Source organism: Mesocricetus auratus, unplaced genomic scaffold, assembly GCF_017639785.1.
Source record: "Mesocricetus auratus isolate SY011 unplaced genomic scaffold, BCM_Maur_2.0 Super-Scaffold_100004, whole genome shotgun sequence".
Classification (NCBI taxonomy): Eukaryota; Metazoa; Chordata; class Mammalia; order Rodentia; family Cricetidae; genus Mesocricetus; species Mesocricetus auratus.
In genome coordinates this window covers 98,654,700-98,673,416 of record NW_024429189.1, presented here as the reverse complement: position 1 = coordinate 98,673,416, position 18,717 = coordinate 98,654,700, and the positions used below count along the sequence as shown (strand labels likewise).

General features: G+C 44.9%; 1 protein-coding gene across 4 annotated transcripts in view; it reads left to right on the top strand.

Moving 5' to 3' along the window:
• Positions 1–18,717, top strand: part of Slc23a2 (solute carrier family 23 member 2) — a 92,766-nt gene that overhangs the window by 46,758 nt on the left and 27,291 nt on the right. For all 4 annotated transcript variants that reach the window (XM_040746336.1, XM_040746334.1, XM_040746335.1 and 1 more), the window contains exons 3-5: positions 3,878–3,976; positions 6,558–6,674; positions 8,964–9,121. In XM_040746336.1, the coding sequence (XP_040602270.1) occupies positions 3,878–3,976; positions 6,558–6,674; positions 8,964–9,121 (374 nt within the window). The remainder of the gene's footprint in view (positions 1–3,877; positions 3,977–6,557; positions 6,675–8,963; positions 9,122–18,717) is intronic.

Here is an 18,717-nt window from a genome sequence, read left to right as displayed (position 1 = left end):
CCAAATCTTAGAAATTTTAAGAAGCATTCCAAGACTGAGGTTTCATTGGTAAAATAGTGTTCGGAAGTTCACAAAGTAAAAATGTTATACAATTGTCAATGCTTTTTAACTTTGTTCCTTAACACACACACACACACACACACACACACACACACACACACACACACACACACACACTCACACACCCTCAGTCCTTCTCTTGAAGAACTGATTTTAACATTTGATTTTTTTTTCTCTTTCCTCTTTTGAGTGCTAGTTGTCTAACCAAGAGCCATGTATATGCTAACATGTCCTCTGCCCCAGCATCTTGCCTGGAGCTGGGTGCTGCCCATTGTACTCAACAGAAAACCCCCTTTACCTCAGGACATCAGTCTCTACCCTTCTGCTTCAATGGGACTGTGCTGTCCTGCTGCTAATCCTGCATCTGCCACTGCCTCTCAGGCACTGAAGGGTCTGCCTACTTTAGCTCCTGCTGCTGCCTTTTGACTTTAGCCTACCTGCCCACCCTCTGCTGTGGCTGGAGTGGTTGAGAATTCCCTAGTCTGGCGCCTGGTGCCTGGCGCCTGGTGCATACTCTAGATGGACCTCCTGTAAAATATCAGGATTGAGTCTTGTTTGTCTGGGACACAGCTAGAATCTGTTAAAGAAGTAGCTGAGCTTTTATTTAGTTCAAGGAGCATCTGTCTGTGTATATGAATAGAAAGAATCAGGAGAGCAGTTGTAATTGTGAACTGTTATCAAATCTGTTGTTTTGGGTAGTGTGTCAGATTTTAAAATTTATTGAGATTGGCTGTAGTGGTGTTACTTTCCTGTAATCTCAGTGTTCAGGAGGCCAAGGCTAGAGAGGGTCAGGGGGCTAGCTTGGGCTATATTTTGAGGTACAGTTTGTATAACATATAATTTGAAATAAAGTTGCCAGAGACATATGATATATTCACAGTGTTGTGTAACCACCACGTCCAGCAAGTTCCAAACCGCCCTGTTCCCCAAGAGATACAGTTACCCAAGGAGTAGGGCGGTCTTGTCCAGGGCTTACTGTACTCCAGACTCAGGTTTCTCTGATGGAGTCACTTTGTGTTATATTAGGAAGGTTCATGTTGCCTGTGTTTTCTCCTGGGTTTCTTAGGCAGTTGAGCGTTGCTATGATGCAGTATGGTATCTTGTAGCTTCAAGTGGGGACTTGAATTTGGCTGGGAACATGGGTCTTCTTGCTGCAGCTAGTACAGGAAAACCAATGTCACAAACACAGCTGTTCATTAAGATACCGTAGTGTGATTTAGAATTTTGTCTTTTTGTTTCTTGGGATAGGGTCTTGCTCTGTTCCAGTTTGCCTTGAGATCCACAATCCTCCTGTGTCAGCATCCTGAGAGCTAGGATTATAGGTGTGCACCACTGTACCTGGATAGAAACACTTTTAAAAGCAGATATCTGGCATACTTGGGTCTGCGTGTTTTCAAGTGGGAAATTTAATTTTTTGCTGGTCCAATTTCCTTAGCTAGAATAGTAAGTATATTGGAAATCTCTCTGGAATTCCTCAGTTCAAGGAACTTTATATCCACTCTGTTGCTTAGCTTTTTAATGACTCCTTCTTGGAGAAAGAACTTGATACATGAAAAACAATCAGTCAGCTCTACTTTAAATCTTTACGGTGCATACCAGCTCATCAATATTTTTTTGTATTAGGAGATTGAGGGCAGAAGTAGATATAAGGAATTAATCATTACTTTTGTTCATCAACCCATTTTAGCAAGAAAGGCTCATCAGTTATGATAATTGGGCTGCTTTGTTCTTGTTCCCTGACTTTAAGAGTGCTGTAGAAGGAGATTTCCTCCATCTGTCTTGGTCCCACTGGACTGGTTTTCCCTCACCCACTGGGTCCCACAGCTGCTTAAGAAATAACCACTCCACGACTAAATATATATTTATAGTTGTTTGGCCATTGGCTTAATTATTTAACCCATTACTAAATCTGTGTATTTCCATGTGGCTGTGGCTTACCCGGTGCACCTGGCAGCTACATGGCCACTGCCCTTTGTCCTTCTTTCCCTGCCACTTTGGAATTCTGCCTAGCTAAATTATGCCTGTTCGTTGGCCAAAACGACTTTATTCATCAACCAATAAGAGAAACATATATTCATAACATATGGAAGGGCATCCCCCACCAGAGTTTGTCATCCAACTATGTATGTGCCTTTCTAAAACTTCAGATTGTCTTCTAAGCAATTTAACAAAAAACATCTTAATCTAACTAAGTTATTTTCAAAGCTTTGTTTTAGCTATGATGCACTATGAAACCTGTGAACACTTCTCCCAACATTAAGGGTGAAAGAATTAAGCTAGCTGGGTTACTGGGACTGAATTGCTTTTCTTAATCATTAACTGAAGCCACAGTCTATACATGGCTCCTCAATAGAAATTCATGTGTTCTAGCTGTGTGACACTTCCTTGTTTTATTTTTTTATCATCAAATCTCTATTTAAACTAACATTATTATTATCAATTAGACAGTACTGTTTTGGAAGAAATCTTCATAATCACAGGTAAAAATAGCTATCTCATTATGTTACTTTGAAGACCTGTCTGGCCTTAAATTCAGAGATCCTCCTGCTTCTACTGCTGAACTTATAATTCCATGGTTTTTTGTTTATTTTTTGTTTTTGGTTTTTCAAGATAGGGTTTCTCTGTATTGTTTTGGAGGCTGTCCTGGAAATCGCTCAGTAGACCAGGCTGGTCTCGAACTCAACAGAGATTCACCTGTCTCTGCCTCCTGAGTGCTGGGATTAAAGGCATGTGCCACCAACAACCAGCTTAATCCCATGTTTTTTTAAAAAGTAGTGGGAGCCAGACAGAGTGGCACCATCCCTAGTGCCAGCATGTACGAGGCTGAAGGCAGGAGTATCATGAGAGTTCCAGGCCAGTCTGGGCTATGTAGAAAACCCTTATCCAAAAGAAATAAAAGTGTAGTTCTGTTGTTACCACTATAGCTAAGTTTTATGAGGTTTTCATTGATGTAATAGACTCCACATAAGAATAACTCTCCTGAGCCGGGCGGTGGTGGCGCACGCCTTTAATCCCAGCACTCAGGAGGCAGAGGCAGGCGGATCTCTGTGAGTTCGAGGCTGGGCTGGACCAATAGCCTCCGAAACAATACAGAGAAACCCTGTCTCGTAAAAACCAAAAAAAAAAAAAAAAAAGAATAACTCTCCTAGACTAGAGAGCGATCACTCTGCCGAGTGCTGCCGTTGATGAGGGGGTGGGCCAGCTCTCCTACCTGCCTCAGGCGTTGATGGGGAGTCGGGAGATCTCTCTCCTACCCATGCTGCCACATGACAGATGAGTACTGGGACAGCTCTCCTGTGCTCACAACTTCAACAACAGGATTGGCTCTGTTGTGCTGCCCAGGTGAGATGCAGGGTCTGCTCCTCTGAGGCAACAGTTCTTCTTTGTAGAGCATACTGGCAGTTGCTTTGGTGGTTCCTGAAGAAGCCATCTTAACCAAAGTAGCTTAGGCACCACCACTCAGCAGCAACCTGGTCACCTGCATTGCAACACTGGCTTGTCAGTCACCTCCCTTGTCCTGAAGAGTGTTGGGGATTCTATGGCTGGAGGTTTCTTTGGAGTGTTTTATTTTGGTCTTCCTTGGTGGGTCCTGGCTCACCCAGCTCCACCCTATAGGACATAGCACATTTCCCCAGTTAAATAGCCTATTACACCCATCAGAGTTTCATTGAAGAAAATGAACTTTTGTAGCTGTGATATATAAAATGTACGTTAGGGCTCTTATAAGAATTATGGGAGGCCTTTTGGAGAAAGTACTTTTCTCTGCGGCAGAGTGGCAAGTGCTGAAAGAGCCTCTCTGTGTGGCCTTTCTCCTCAGGTGGTGATCAATGGTGGAGCCACATCCAGCGGAGAGCAGGACAACGAAGACACTGAGCTCATGGCAATCTACACCACGGAGAATGGCATCGCAGAGAAGGTATCTTTGCTCACCCCCTCCTACTGCCTGACCCTGTGTTTCTGCAGGGCCAAGGATGTCTCTGGTTTGGAACAGTGTATCTCTGTGTGTGTCTGTGTGTCGGGAGCTCTGCATGTTTGTTTTGTAATGGAAGAGTCATAATTACTAGGTTTTAATTGTCTTAGTAGCAGTTAAGGTTAAAAGCTCTTACAAGTCATTATCTAGGTATTTTTAAAGCTTCTTGCCAGAATGCCTGAGAACAGTGGTTAAGAGATTGAGGACTGAAATTCATGTCTGATTACAGAGGTGACTGATACTCTAGGGAAATTGCCATGACTCTCTGGGTATCAGCTTTTATTCCTAAAATAGAAATAAAAATACAAGATAAGTATATCTAAGATGTGGCATTAAAAAGCACGAATGTATGTAGTGTATGTATGTGTATATATATGTATGTATGAATGTATATGTGTGTATAGATGTGTACTTGTATTTGCATGTACACACATACATATGATACATTCATATACAAATATATAGTTTCTGCCATTATGCCTGTTAATTATTTGTTTTTTAAATAAAATTTGAGTAACCATGTTTATATACTCTTATATTCTGCATCACTGTAATGAAATGCTTGACACAGTTCCTCAATGAAGTAAAGAAAGTTCTATTCTGGCTTAAAAGGTCTGGACATGAAGAGGGCCATCCCCAGTGGGCATCCCCAGCAATAGTTCTTCAGGGCAGGCAGCACATAAGAACAAGTGCTCACATCCTAACCCAGAAAGTAGGAAGGGAGTGGGGACGAGCAGGGTCCCCACAATGCACTTCAAGAGCACAGTTCCAATGACCTAGGATCTTTGTGTCTGTGTTTTGCTTGTGTGTGTGTGGGGGGGTGGCCTAAACTGGACTTTGTAGTCCTCTGTCCCAGTTTCCACAGTGATCATACCCATAAAGTCCATCTCCTAAAGGTCTATAATATCTTTGATGTTGCCACTCTTTTGGAGGAGGGTTCAGGACAAAGTTTCTCTGTGTAACTTTGGAGCCTGTCCTGGAACTCACTCTGTGGCCTAGGCTGGCCTCAAACTTACAGAGATCCTCCTGCCTCTGCCTCCCAAGTGCTGGAATTAAAGGCATGCGCCACCATCGCCTGGCAAGGATTTTGCCATTCTCGAGGAAGCCTTTAACACGTGGACCCTCATGGGACATTAGGCAAATCATATATTCCCTTTAATTGCCTTTTGTAAGATATGTGACCGTGTTAGTTTGCCTTGTGTGGTGAGCCCAGTATTCCTTAGTCCTGTCAGTATAGACAAGTGTTTCAGGAATTGCCGTTGGGTTCAATCATTTCTTAGTGGTTTGTAGAATCCATTCAGTTCTCATCCTCACAGTTGTTTGTAGAGAGAAGCTGCACATAAAATTCCTGGTTGGAAAAAGGCAAATAGCAGAGTTAGGGAGACACCATGCACAGGCTTCTAGTCACCTTTACCCCAGTGCAGGCAGGCAGGAAGGCAGGCAGTGTTGTAATTCTCCGAAGCAATGGATAACACTCTCGAAATGTTGCCAACTAGGAAAGCTTACCGGAGCTTTGACATAGAAGGCTTTATCAGGCCAGCCTCTTGGGTATGACTGGTCACCCATGTGACAGTTTAGATTCCAGCTTCTGGGACAAGAAGCTGATAACAGTTGACCCATAGACCCTGCTGTAGACCACATTGTTAGCGTAAATGTTACCTTACCCAAGGTTTTGGGGGGGAAAAGGAGAAATAATAATTATGATTTTTAAAACTCAAAAACAAAAGCAAAACACTGGGAAATGGTGTCAGGAAGGCCAGACCTTCCTTTGCAAGGCGATTTGAGGAGCCCAAGCCTGCTCTCTTACACACGCATTGCACTTTCTCTCATTTCCACTGCTACAATACCATTTGAACACATTCAGCAGTGCAAGCCTGCCAATGTCTACTGCTGGACCAGAGGCAAATGTAACATCTGAGCCAAATGTTAACTTCATTGGACTGTACCTTTCAATTGTAGAGGATGAAACAAGACTCTAGAATGCTTGTGGAAAGGAACTCAACCCCCCAAGACAGTGCTCCCCTTCAAGGAAAATTGGGTGATAGTGCATGGAGTCAGCAGCACACTGTGGGCTGGATCCATCAGACATGAGCTCCAGGATCACAATATCATCTCTCTCTTTTCTTTTTTTCTGGTGGAATTTTATCATTTTGTTTCCTATTCATTTGTCAGCTGACTACATGGCCAGGCTGAGTTAGTTGTTTTGGTGATCTTGGCCTTCAAAAGCATGTAATACTTAACATTTTAAAAGTCTTTATTAAATTGTCACATAAAGTATTAGAAATATTTTAGTGTCTTTCTTGAGTCCTTAAGCTTGGCAGAAGGTCTGCTCAGGTGTGGTGCAATTGGGGATAAATTGATGTCAAGGGAGACAGATCTCTGAGAACCAGCACTCTGAGCATCAGTGCTCACAAGACAGGATGGCCCCTCAGTGGAATGTGGGGCAGTGGAGGGCTGTGCTAGGCTGAAAGAGCTAACATCGTTTGGGGCAGTGACTAAGCCCCTCTTTTTCTTATCTCGACTCCAGAGTTCTCTTGCAGAGACCCTGGACAGCACTGGGAGTCTGGATCCCCAGAGGTCGGATATGATCTACACTATAGAAGATGTTCCTCCCTGGTACTTGTGTATATTCCTGGGGTTGCAGGTAAGATGGTTCTTCCAGGGTGTGTGACCTCTGGGCTAATGCATATACTGTCTACCAGATAGATGTTCAAGATACCTTTTTGCTTTTTTTGTTTTGTTTTGTTTTTTGGCAGGGGTGTCTTTGTGTAGCCCTGGCTGTCCTGGAACTCTGTCTCTTGAGTGCTGGGATTAAAGGCATATATGTCCCTCCTTCAAGATAGTCTTTTTTTTTTTTTTTAATAATTCTGTGTTGTGTGTGGGGGGGTATGCGTGCAGGTGCTTGCAGAGACCATAGTGTTGTATTCCCACAGCCTGATGACAGTTCTGGGAACTGAACTCCCTTTTTCTGTGAGAACAATAGGTGCTTTTAACTGCTGAGCCATCTCTCTAGTCCCTGAGTGAGTTTTATTGTTATTTAAGATTTATTATAAATTATTTTCCAAGAATGCTGAATAAGAGTTTTCACAGAAGAAAAGAACTGGGAAGGAAATATTCAGGGAACATAAAAAGTATTGCAATGGAAGAAAAAAGGTGGTTGCTACAGGGAAGGCAGAATAGGAGGAGGAAGAAAGCAGAAAACAGAGAAAGCAGTGATTATCTTTGACCCCCATCCCTGACCTTAGCAGTCCATGAGCATGACAAGTGCCTGTTGGCTAGGACATGCGAGACGGCCTTATTATCTTTTAAAGGAAGGGAGACTAAGGAGACAACCTTAGTCTGTATAGGAGGGTAAGGTTGACAAATAGACAGGTCTACTGTAGATGTGGTGCTTGTCCTGCTTACAGATTTAAAGGGACAGGCCGGGGCGCTATCCTCACTGGCCTCACTGCCTGGCTTCTGATCACTCTGCCGGGTTTGGCCCTTGTTTTGAGGTTTGTGTTTCTACATTTCCTTGCCCAAGTGTGTGTGATCGGTTCCTCTAAGGTTTCTTCAGTGCTGGGAAAGTCAATCTTGTTGACCAGACCATCGTGTTTACTTGGAGCTGGACCGTGCTTGGCCCTCAGTGGTGCCTGATTGGGTTTTCCTCCCCACCCTGGAGCTGGAAGGTTGAGTGGGCTTGGTGAATAACTTAACTCAGGTCAGGTGCCCTGGACCTAATGAAAGAGACCCAGCTTTCAGCTCTTTCTATTATAGATGTTTCTAGAATAGCTAAATGGGAGTAGCAACTCTTGCCTCTTGCTCTTAACAATACACAGTACATTGTGCACTGCTATGAAAAGTTTTCAACAGAACACACACAAACCTGTACATTTGAGTTGCAGTCAATATATATGGACTCTGTGGGGAAGAAAAAGAAGTTTACAGGATAGGAATAAAGAACTAGAAAATTAGGAGAAAGGGAAGTGAATTGTGAATGTTGGGGCTGTCTTTAGGAGTCACAGGAGTAAGAATGGGACCCTAAAAAGAAGAGTATTGTGTGGTTCTTCCTGAAAGATTCCTGTAGCCACTGTGCCCCGATCCCTGCCTAACTGGAACAGGTGAATATTTGCCTAGTGGTACCAACCACAGAGCAAGGCAGAGAATGCCTTCTGCTATGAACTCACTGTGTGGTATAATCCCTAGACCAAAAAGGCTAAAAACAGAGGAAAGAGCTCTATAGACTAATATCTTAGGAATGCAGATGTAAAATATGAGCACATCAGCTGGGTGCAGTGCATTCCTGTTATCTCTGAATATCAGAAGCCTGAAGCTGGAAGATTAGGGGTTTGAGATCAGCTTGGACGGTATAGTGAAATTTAATACACCCTGGATTCCCAGGTGAGACCCTATCTCTATAAAACATGAGCAAAACAAGGTCTTATCAAATCAAGTCCTATGGTATGCCTAACTAGGGTCTCTTTCAACTGCAAGAGTGGTTTAGTACAGGGCAGTTAGGAGGTTAGAGAAGTGTTTGGGAGGACAAAAAGTAGGTATCTCTAATAAGAAATAAACTTCTGTTGAGAACTTGGTCAGTGATGTCATAACACAAATGGGTATTAGGAAAGGAAAGCGACAAACTGTGAATGGACATGATCAGAATGTGTAACTTGTACACCTAGAGATTCTTCTTGTGTCTGTATGTCTTTTTTTTTTTTTTTTTTTTGGTTTTATGAGACAGGGTTTCTCTGTATTGTTTTGGAGGCTGTCGGTCCAGCCCGGCCTCGAACTCACAGCAATCCGCCTGCCTCTGCCTCCGAGTGCTGGGATTAAAGGCGTGCGCCACCAACGCCCGGCTGTGTCTGTATGTCTTAAAGATACCAGGGGAACAACATTAGGGACAAATCAAGCGAACAAGAGCAGGTTTACTCTCCCCTTGTCTCTCCTTGAGCAGCACTACCTGACCTGTTTCAGCGGCACAATCGCCGTGCCTTTTCTACTGGCTGATGCCATGTGCGTGGGAGATGACCAGTGGGCCACCAGTCAGCTCATCGGGACCATTTTCTTCTGCGTGGGAATCACTACATTGCTGCAGACAACATTTGGGTGCAGGTGAGATGGGGTACTGTGGGATGTTCACACCCCAGCAAGGCATCGTGCCAGGCCCTTTGCCCAACACTATTGGATAGATCAGTTGGTGTCATAGCATATCCCAGTGGCCATTGCTCTCCAGCCCACCTTTACAGGTGTCCCTGGCCCCATGTTTCCTCTCTTCATGAAGGGAACTACCCCATTGCGCAAGCTGGAAACAAAGCCTTTTTATTGCCATTGCTGGCTGGCAAGGCACTGTCAGTCTCTAGCATGCTTTCCAGTCCTCTCCTGTAATCCAGACCCAGTCTCTTTGACTAAGTTGCCATGTGGTCTCTTGCACCGTGACTCTGTGCACTCCTTCGCAGCCCATGCCATCTTTCTACAACTCCCCTCCTTGGGATTTCCAGGATGCTTTCTTCCTGGTGTACAGCTTGTCCCTTTTTTCTGTGCCTTTCCCAGGTTTCCAGGTGAGCCTTTGAGCCCCGCCCTCCTGCATGTCCCAGTGCCCACCCATGCAGCATACCTGCATTTTCTCCATCCCACGTCTCACTCCTGAGATTCCTGAAATCCTCTGTTCTCCCCTGAATTTCTACACCTGTGTTTTATGTTCTTTGGATCCATTCTTCTAATGTGGCTCGCTCTTCTTCTGTCTTTGCCCCACTTTCTCAGCTGCCCCTTTTGGTGCCAGCACCTGGCTTGTTTACCTTTGCATCGTAGCCCCAGGACTTGAGGGTGGAGCTGAGCCAGGAGGTACAGGAATCAAATGCTCCTGGCCTCTGTAAACTGGCCTTTTCCTCCTTTCCATATCCCACCCTATTCACAGCATGGCCTCCTGCTTGCCAAGGCTCTGCTGATTATCCTCAGAGTAAAGTCTGTGGGTCTCTCTTGATCTGTTTGGAGACAGTGCAAACGGGACTTGCTTTTTCCTGCTGGGAGGTGGCAGCAAGAAGGACAGTGAATAGCCAGCAGCTGTGACCTGTATTCTGATGTGCCAGGGTCAGTCTTCTGGACTCTGAAGGGCCATCCCGCCCAGGGAACAGTTAGCAACTAGGGTGTCTGGCTGCAGTAAGGTGGAGTGCGAAGGCAAGTGGCAGTTCCCGTCAGGTCTGCTCGCGGAGAGAAGCCGTCTGCCCACGGCCATGGGGCTGGCAAGCTGTGGGTTCTTAGATTCCTAGACAATCTGCAGCCACTATACTGAGCAGAGGGTTGGAGGTGCTCTCTCCAGGGGCCCAGAAGAGAGGAGCAGGGGTGTCATGGATGTGCTGGGGAAGGAGATGACCCCAGGCTTTTCTTTCACAAAGCATTTAAGCCAGGCAGTTAACAGTGGCAGCTGCAACACTGTGTTTTGTGTTGATATTTAAGGCTCTAGCCACAGGTCTGGAGCAGCTTTTGTTGGCTTTACCTTGCATGTAGGTTGTGATACTCTGGGAAAATACTTGTCCTAAACAGCTGACCTAACCTATAGTTGATAGAGTTGGCTGACATGGAGAGGTGATGGAAGCTCTTTCTTGTGGCTGTATCTGCCTATGTAAGCTGCATCCCCACATCATGCCAAAGGCCAGGCCAGGAGACTGCTGACTTACATAAGATGACACAGCAAGTGGACCTCAAGGCAAGGAAGGGCTTTTGGTTTGAGGGCACCCCTTTCACCCATTGTTGAGGCATCAGCCCATGGAGAACAGTGTTGGTCAGCGCAGTTCATCTCTGTTTTCCCTTAAAGAGCAGTCAGCCAGGAAAGATCTGGAGAGGATGATGCCATTTGCCCACTTAGAGACTGGAGAGAGGAGCTGCGCATGGGCACAGGGTGTCTGTTCAGTGTGCTCATCAGGCTTTAGGTGCTCTGGGGAGTGAAGAGCAGCAGGTCCCTCTTCACCATGTGTGGCCACATGCTTGGTTGTTTATCAGGAGGCCAGTGTCCCGTCTAAGAACCGGGCAGCGAGTGCATGGTCACTGTCTAGGAGAGTGGTGCTGTGGCATCGTGCCGGGCCTGGGACGTCAGATTCTGTGGCTCTTGAGGTTTGGGTGGTCTCTCACTGCCCCTTAGGTGTCTAGTAATTTATCTGTGTAGAAGGCACAAGTGACTTAAGGTGGCAAGCAGACAGGATTGTGTGTGTATTATGATGTCCACATTCCAGAACATTGTGTAGGATCATAAGACAAGTGGGGATGTCTTGCCTGTGATTTGAGGAGCCGGTAATGGTAGAGATATCCCAGAGACCTGAATTTTGTCCCAGGAGGATGAGGGAGTATCTTTCACCTTGGCAGAGGTGAAAGCAAAAGCAGGAATTTACGACTCAGCATAAGATTCCTTTCACCAGGCACAAGCCAGGACTTTGGTGAGCTCTAGGACGCTGCACTGGTGGGATTGTACTGAAGGCCTTAGCTTGCAGCATGTGACTAAAGAAAAGTTATGGTGTATACCTTCATAGCCTTAGGACCTTAGGCAACTGCCTCCTTTGCAGGTGGATGAGAGGAAACTGCCTCCAGTATTCCTGGATGAGAGTTTTTGCTTTTATCTTAATCATCTATTATATTTTTGCAGACGATTTTGGGGAGTTGTATAGTGTAACTAAGATGGGCATCCTTTTGGTTCTGCCAGATAGTAGTGTGGACCATCACCAGGTGTTGAGGATCGTCATCTCAATAGCCCTTTAAAACTTTACTGCTAAAATAAGATCAAATAAAGCAGTTCACACAGAGGAGATGCAAAGGTGAATATGTAGGGGTGGAGCTAAGAGCTAGGCTGTTCCATCACCGTGTCCAGAGGGCTGCAGGCGATCTGTGCTTCGGTTACTAGTCAGGTTTCAGGCTTCCTCTGGCAGAAGAAGTTTTTTCATGTTAAACGTTTGTGGTTTCTTGACAGATTCCTGGAATTTCCCAACTCTGGGGGTTATGTGTGTTGATCCTAAGTTCTGTATGTATGTGTGTTTTCCTGCCATTTGTTGGCACCCTATGCTTCCATCACTGGGCAGCTACGGTATATGGGCCTGCCTCTGAGGGGTGGGGCTTTTATTCTAGGGAAGCTAGAGAGCAGGGAAGAGGCATGGTTTGTGGTTAGGTCCTACTCCCTTCCTTACTGCTGCCTTGAAAACCTGTCTTTATCTTGTTCCATAAAAATAGAATTCAGGAAAGGTGGCACGTGCTTTTAATCCCAGCTCTTGGGAGGCAGAAGCAGGTGGATCACTTGGAGTTTGAGGCCAGCCTGGTCTATGTATAGAATTCTAGGACAGCCAGTACTGCATAGTGAGGCCCTGTCTTCAAAAATGAAAGAAAGCCAAAGTTGATCTTTGAGAAACAAAGATGATGAAGTAGATGTGTCCTTTGGCAGACCTAGAGCTAAGCCAAGGGTACCCAGCCTCCTTGGGGTGCATGCTGTCGGGAATGTGTGGTACAGTGCTGCTATAGGTCCTCCCTCCCTCCCTCCCTCCCTCCCTCCCTCCCTCCCTCCCTCCCTCCCTCCCTCCCTCCCCTGCTGCCTAAGAGTGTCTCCCTTCTCTCTGGGGACCACCATCTTTTACCTCACCTGTGGGACTGCAGTGGCTGTTTTGCCCCATCCATCTGTCTGTCGGGTGAGGTGATTTCCAGGATGCCTCCTCCTTTACCCTCTCCTTCCTTGCACTGGGCTTTTCCCTTGTGCTTTGTTTTCCGTATCTGCATTGCTTGGCTCCCATGATGGAGACTGGACAGTTCTCGTTCTGATTGTCAGTTTTAGTTGCCCCTTGAACTTGTTCTAAAAGCTGGTACCAAACCTTTTAAAATCTCCCTGCTGTGGGGATAGGGTTATTCAGAGTCTCCCTAACCACAGCCAGCCTGTGTCATCATGTCTTCAGGCCCCCACCTACGCACTCCACAGAGTCAGTGTGGAGTTGGTGTGGGTTAGTGTGGAAGGAGGTTCTCTGAAGCCCTGTGCTTTCCTCACTGAGTTTCTCACAGATGTGGCTAGAGGAGAGAGAACCCCCTCACTCTGTCATCCCCAGTAGTGTAAGAGTGCAGGCAGGAGCTGTGTTTCTCTGTGTAGCACAAACTTGCTGAAGCAATAGGGGGCTCCTTTACTGAGAGCCTCTAAGTCTAGTTTAAGTATCTGGTTTCTAATTAGCCACTGTCCACAGGAGAAATTTAGCTTCTTGTGGCCTCCCTCTGTCCGTCCGTCCCTCCCTCCCTCCCTCCCTCCCTCCCTCCCTCCCTCCCTCCCTCCCTCCCTCCCTCCCTCCCTCCCTCCCTCTCTCTCTCTCTCTCTCTGTGTGTGTGTGTGTGTGTGTGTGTGTGTGTGTGTGTGTGTGTGTGTGTGTGTGTAGGGGGAAGGGGGCTTGCTCAAGTGGTGTGCTCACTGAGGGCAGTACTCTTCCAGGTCTTACATCTGGGGACATTGAATCCATATTGTTTGAGTGCATAGTGGTTAGTCTAGGGAGGTGGAAAGTTTTCCCACAATTCTTCATCACTGAGGGGTTCTTGCATTTGTTTTAGTTTTTGTGAAATAGCTTGCAAATAGTATGGTGACCCACCCTAAACTGTCTCTGAGTAACCATAACACCATTTGTCAACTTGAGAAAATAATTATTCCGTCATATCTAATATGCAGTCCATATTTAATTTCCCCAGTTGCCCCTAAAATGTGTGTTATAACTGCTCCCCAGGCCTCTCTAAGCTGTGGTCCAATTAAGCTTATGTGGTGCTTTGGCTTGCTATGTCTCTGGTCTCTTACCTCCCCCTACCATCTTTTTAGAGTCCAGACCAGGGGCTTATCCACTCATGATCCCAGTGTGTCTGGCTGTGTCCTCATGGCGCTGTTTAATTTGCTTGAACTGGAAGATGGGTCCTGAGACATGGATGATTCAGGATGAATGTTTCACCAAAATTACTGTGTTGGTGATATTAGGCCCTTTGTATTCTGCCATGCCAAGCAGCGTATAATAGCTGGCTGTAGAATTTTCCCACAAATAAAGTTTCCTGCCTACTTCACCAAGGAAACATTTTAAATAGTAGAGTGAAATTCTTTGGGGGAATTTGCCAGTGCAACCTGAAGGAAATGACCTTGAAAGACATCAGCCTCATTGGGACTATAGACTTAGTGATCTGGGTCTCTTTGGCCTACTTACAGCAATGAGACTCTGACCAGGCTCCCTAGCTTCTCAAGGACCATTCCCTCTGGTGTAAAATAATAATAAGCATCTTTCTGAGTGTCATGCAAGGTAGTGCCTGCACCTCTTGTTATTACCTGAGCTCTGGAAGGGAGGCAGAAGCCTGGTGGAGTAGCATGTCCCTGATGAATGTTACAGGAGTGAGTGTGCAGCCTGGCCACACAGGCAGTGTCCTGACGTGGATGGGACAGAGGCAGGGATAGCAGTGTTATTTGACCCAGCTCCTCCTGAGGCCTGGGCCACTCCTGCCTCAGTCATATGTTTTCTGTGGCTGGGGTGTTGACCACATGACCCGAAATTGCTCTTTTTTATTTTTATTTTTTTTAACTCTTCAAGTTGTCAGGGATTAAGAGACTCTTTGCTATGTGTGACTTTTACATTCTGTTTTCTTGTCTCTACACTTTTTCATTTGTTTGTTTTTTTGTCTTTCAAGGCTGTGTTTCTCTGTGTAGCCCTGACTGTCCTGGAACTCACTCAATAGACCAGGCTGGCCTTTGCCTCCTGAGTGCTGGGGTTGAAGGCAGGAGCCACCACCACCTGGCTCTCTACACTCTTTTATTTGACTGTCAGATCCTGACACAGATCCCATGCCACAGATTGTCCATTCTTTTTCTCATCCTCCATGCTTCTCAGCAAATGTTAGTGAGGAGGGAAGGTAGCTCCTTCCATTTTTTTACGGCTTTGGGACCACTATTCAGCAGCAGAACTTTACAGTACTTTGAGCAACATGTCGTCTTCCCATATATTCCCCCAAATAATCCATAGACATGCTTTTTTTAAAAAAAGGTTTATTTATTCATGTATTTTCTGTATATGGTGCTCTATCTTCATGCACACCAGAAGAGGGCATCTGATTCCATTACAGATGGCTGCTGAGTCACCATGTGGTTCAGCATGGTGAACCTCTGAGCCATCTCTCTAGCCCAATAGACATGCCTTTTAAAAGTCCTCTTTGCTAGGTGTTTTGGTACATACCTTTAAGGCAGATATAACTTTGTGAGTTTGAAGCCAGCCTGGTCTACATAGTGAGTTCCAGGCCAGCCAAAACTAGATAAAATAAAATAAATAGCCTTTATCTAATGAGATTGTATTAATATACAGTAAAATGCACCTTTTCTAAGATGTGTAACCAGATGAGTTTTCCAGAGTATACAGTCACACCAGTCACCATTGCAGCCAACAGAGAACTGTTGCCTTGTATTTGGCTTCATTTTATACTAACAGACTAGAATCATTGATACTATCATGTTTGAGAAGGAGATTATCCAAAGGAAAAGAAGTGATCTGCTGTGTATGTAAAAAGGATCCAGAGGTGCTGGTTGGACTGGGGGTGTTACCTTCTTGGTTATTTCCTACTTATCTAATCTCACTAGAAACAGTGGCCCCTCAGCAATAGTGAGCCCACTTAGTTTCCAGGTCTTGGTTGCTCACTACCATTCTTTAGTATAACGGGCTAGTGTTCTCCAGTCAAGTGTCTTAGAGTGGGGACAAGTTGAACCTAGAACATCTCATGCCCCGAAAGCTAAGATGTACTCAACAATTGATAGATTATGGGGAGAGCCCTCCGAAAGAAATAGGAACCAACTTGAACGGGCTGCTCTGGGCAGGTTTGGGCAATTTAATTATTAAGAACACTCATAGTAACAAGTTACACAACTTTGAATAAAAAAGGAATTCATATGCCTGCAGTTATGTCAGGAGAGGGAAAGGGAAGATAAAGATACAATGGACAAACAGGGAAACACTTCTTTACAAAGGATGTCAATCATAAACAAAGATGGAAAGTCAGGAGGCCAGCAAGACCCTGATTCAAAATAATTAAATTATTTATTGATTCATTACCACAGAATCATAACACCTAAGCCTCATGCTAGCTAGAATGTAGTTATTGGCAATATCACACAGTCTGAGAATCACCTGGCAGGTTGTTAGTGAGAAAACATTTTCACGTGGTGAGATAAGAGTCACCACCTTCAATAGGTACCTTTGCCTACTGGGACATCCTGACTGATGGGTTCCAGTGTGACTCAGCAACTAATAGGTGCCAGAATGCTTAGCACGTGATAAACAGACTTGGATTGTACTGGGTGTGGGAAGAATTGCAAATACTTTAGAAACTAGAGAAATATAATTCTACCTGAATATTAGATTACATTATTGCTTTCTTGTTATTTTTCTTGGGAAATGTAGAAGGTTCTAATTGCTGCCTTGTTCAAGTGTTTGGGTGACATATTTTAGGTATGTAATCTGTTTTCCAGTGTTATTAATTTACAGAAAGTTTACTTTGGCACATTCCTTTCAGTCCGTATTCTTGGTCAGTTGACCAGTGATAAAACTTGGTTCCTTAAAGCCATGCCTGTTGATTCTCTTAAGGGTTATTATTTTCCAATTGTCCTACATCCAGATGACTCAAATCAGGGTTCATTTGGGATCGGAAGGTTTTGCACCAGGTTTGGCTGTTGTATATGTTGAGGAAGCATGGACTGTACTCTGCAGTGATGGGAGTTCTGTCGGGCAGATGCATTTTGCTCCTTCATGGTGCTTCTGTAGGACGTGTCAAAGACCATTATCTAATGGTGTCCTGGGAGAGTGATTTTCATTCTTCTTGAATAGTGATTGCAAAGTTCCTGACGTTTGTACACATTTCTTCTCCACTCTACTCTCAACCTAAACTTATAATATGTTAGGAAAGCCTAACTTCTTAATTCTCATCTAACAAAATTCCTTTCCAAGCATGTTTGTAAGTAGCTCCTTAAATTCTTTATGATTGGTCCTGGCAATTAGAGTGTAAATGAAAAGGCTGTGACTTCCTGTCAGGAGTTACAGCTTCAGGACAGGATGGGACAGACCAGTATGGAAGGGAGCCATTAGAGGCTAAATGACTAGCAGGCCCTGACCATAGCCAGGTAGATACTTGGGTCAACACCAAAGGACTTGCAAGTCAGTCAGGCAAGGACCACACCTAGAGCTATGCCATAGCCTGCTGAATGGACCTCTATGGCTTACTTCAACCTTCATGTCTGAGAATAGCTTCTAGGTGCCAATTCCAGGTCCCATTTCCTTCACAGCAATCCTTTCAGAGCTTAATCCCCAGAGTAAAAGTTTTTTTTTTGGTTTTGTTTTGTTTTTTTGGTTTTGTTTAGTTTGCTTTTTGGTTTTTCGAGACAGGGTTTCTCTGTAGCTTTGGTGCCTGTCCTGGCACTTGATATGTAGACCAGACTGGCCTGGAACTCACAGAGATCCCCCTGCCTCTGCCTTCTGAGTGCTGGAATTAGAGACGTGCATCATCATCACCTGACAAGCATTTGTGTTGTTGTTTTGGTTTTTTTTTTTTTTTTTTGCCTACAGGTACCACGGGTTCCCTTTCACCTTCACCATCTCTCTCTGGGCCTCCCCAGATGTTAGGTGTCTGTGTTCTTTACCTGTCTCGTGTCCATTCTGTGGCCCCTATTTTACACCTCTTTTTTTCTCTTTGCCTTGGTTCCTCATAGTCCCGCAGCATGTGGCTCAGTGCCTCTCAGTCTTTAAGACAAGCGTAAGTGACAGGTGGCAGAGCCCCGCAGCATCTCATACTGTTCACATCGCTAAGTCTCCTAGGTGACCATGATTGTTTCCCTCACAGCAAAAGCTCCTCAAGACCCCAGGAAGCTTTTTCATTGTGTCAAGTAGATACTGAACACCTGACATTTCTCCTCTAATGGGCAATTACATTAAAAAGTTGGCATAAATTGTCCACATATTTAAAACAATCATGTTCCTCAAAGGTAAAAAATTAATAGAAGTGTAGCATTCAGAAACTTCAGTATTTAGCATTTTTTGCACAGCATCAGCAGAGCTAGTCAGAAGATTGCAAATCTAAAATCAGTAAGTCCGTGTGTTCATCAAGTGACAATCATTAATCCCTTCACCTAGCATGGTGGTTCTCAACCTTCCTAACCTCTGACCCTTTAATACAGTTCCTCATGTTGTCAGGACCCAACCATAACATTATTTTTGTTGTTGCTCCATGACTGCAGTTTTGATACTGTTATGAATTGTAGTGTAAACATCTGATATGCAGGATGGTATTAGGTGACCCCTGTGAAAGGGCTTTTCACCCCACCCTGTCAAAGGGGTCTGGACTCACAGGCTGAAAACCGCTGATCATGCAAGGGGCTTGGGGGTTTAAGGAGGTTTGACAGGCTCAGCTGTACTTTGAAATGGTGATTAAAAAATGCAGATTTGGGGCTGGAAATATGGTTGACCAAGAGTTCAACAATTAAGAGTTTATGCTGGCTGGGAGGTGGTGGCGCACGCCTTTAATCCAGCACTCGGGAGGCAGAGGCATGCGAATCTCTATGAGTTCGAGATCTGCCTGGTCTACAAGAGCTAGTTCCAGGACAGTCTCCAAAGCCACAGAGAAACCCTGTCTCGAAAAACCAAAACAAACAAACAAATAAAAAAACAAGTTTATGCTGTTCTTGCAGAGGACCCAGATTC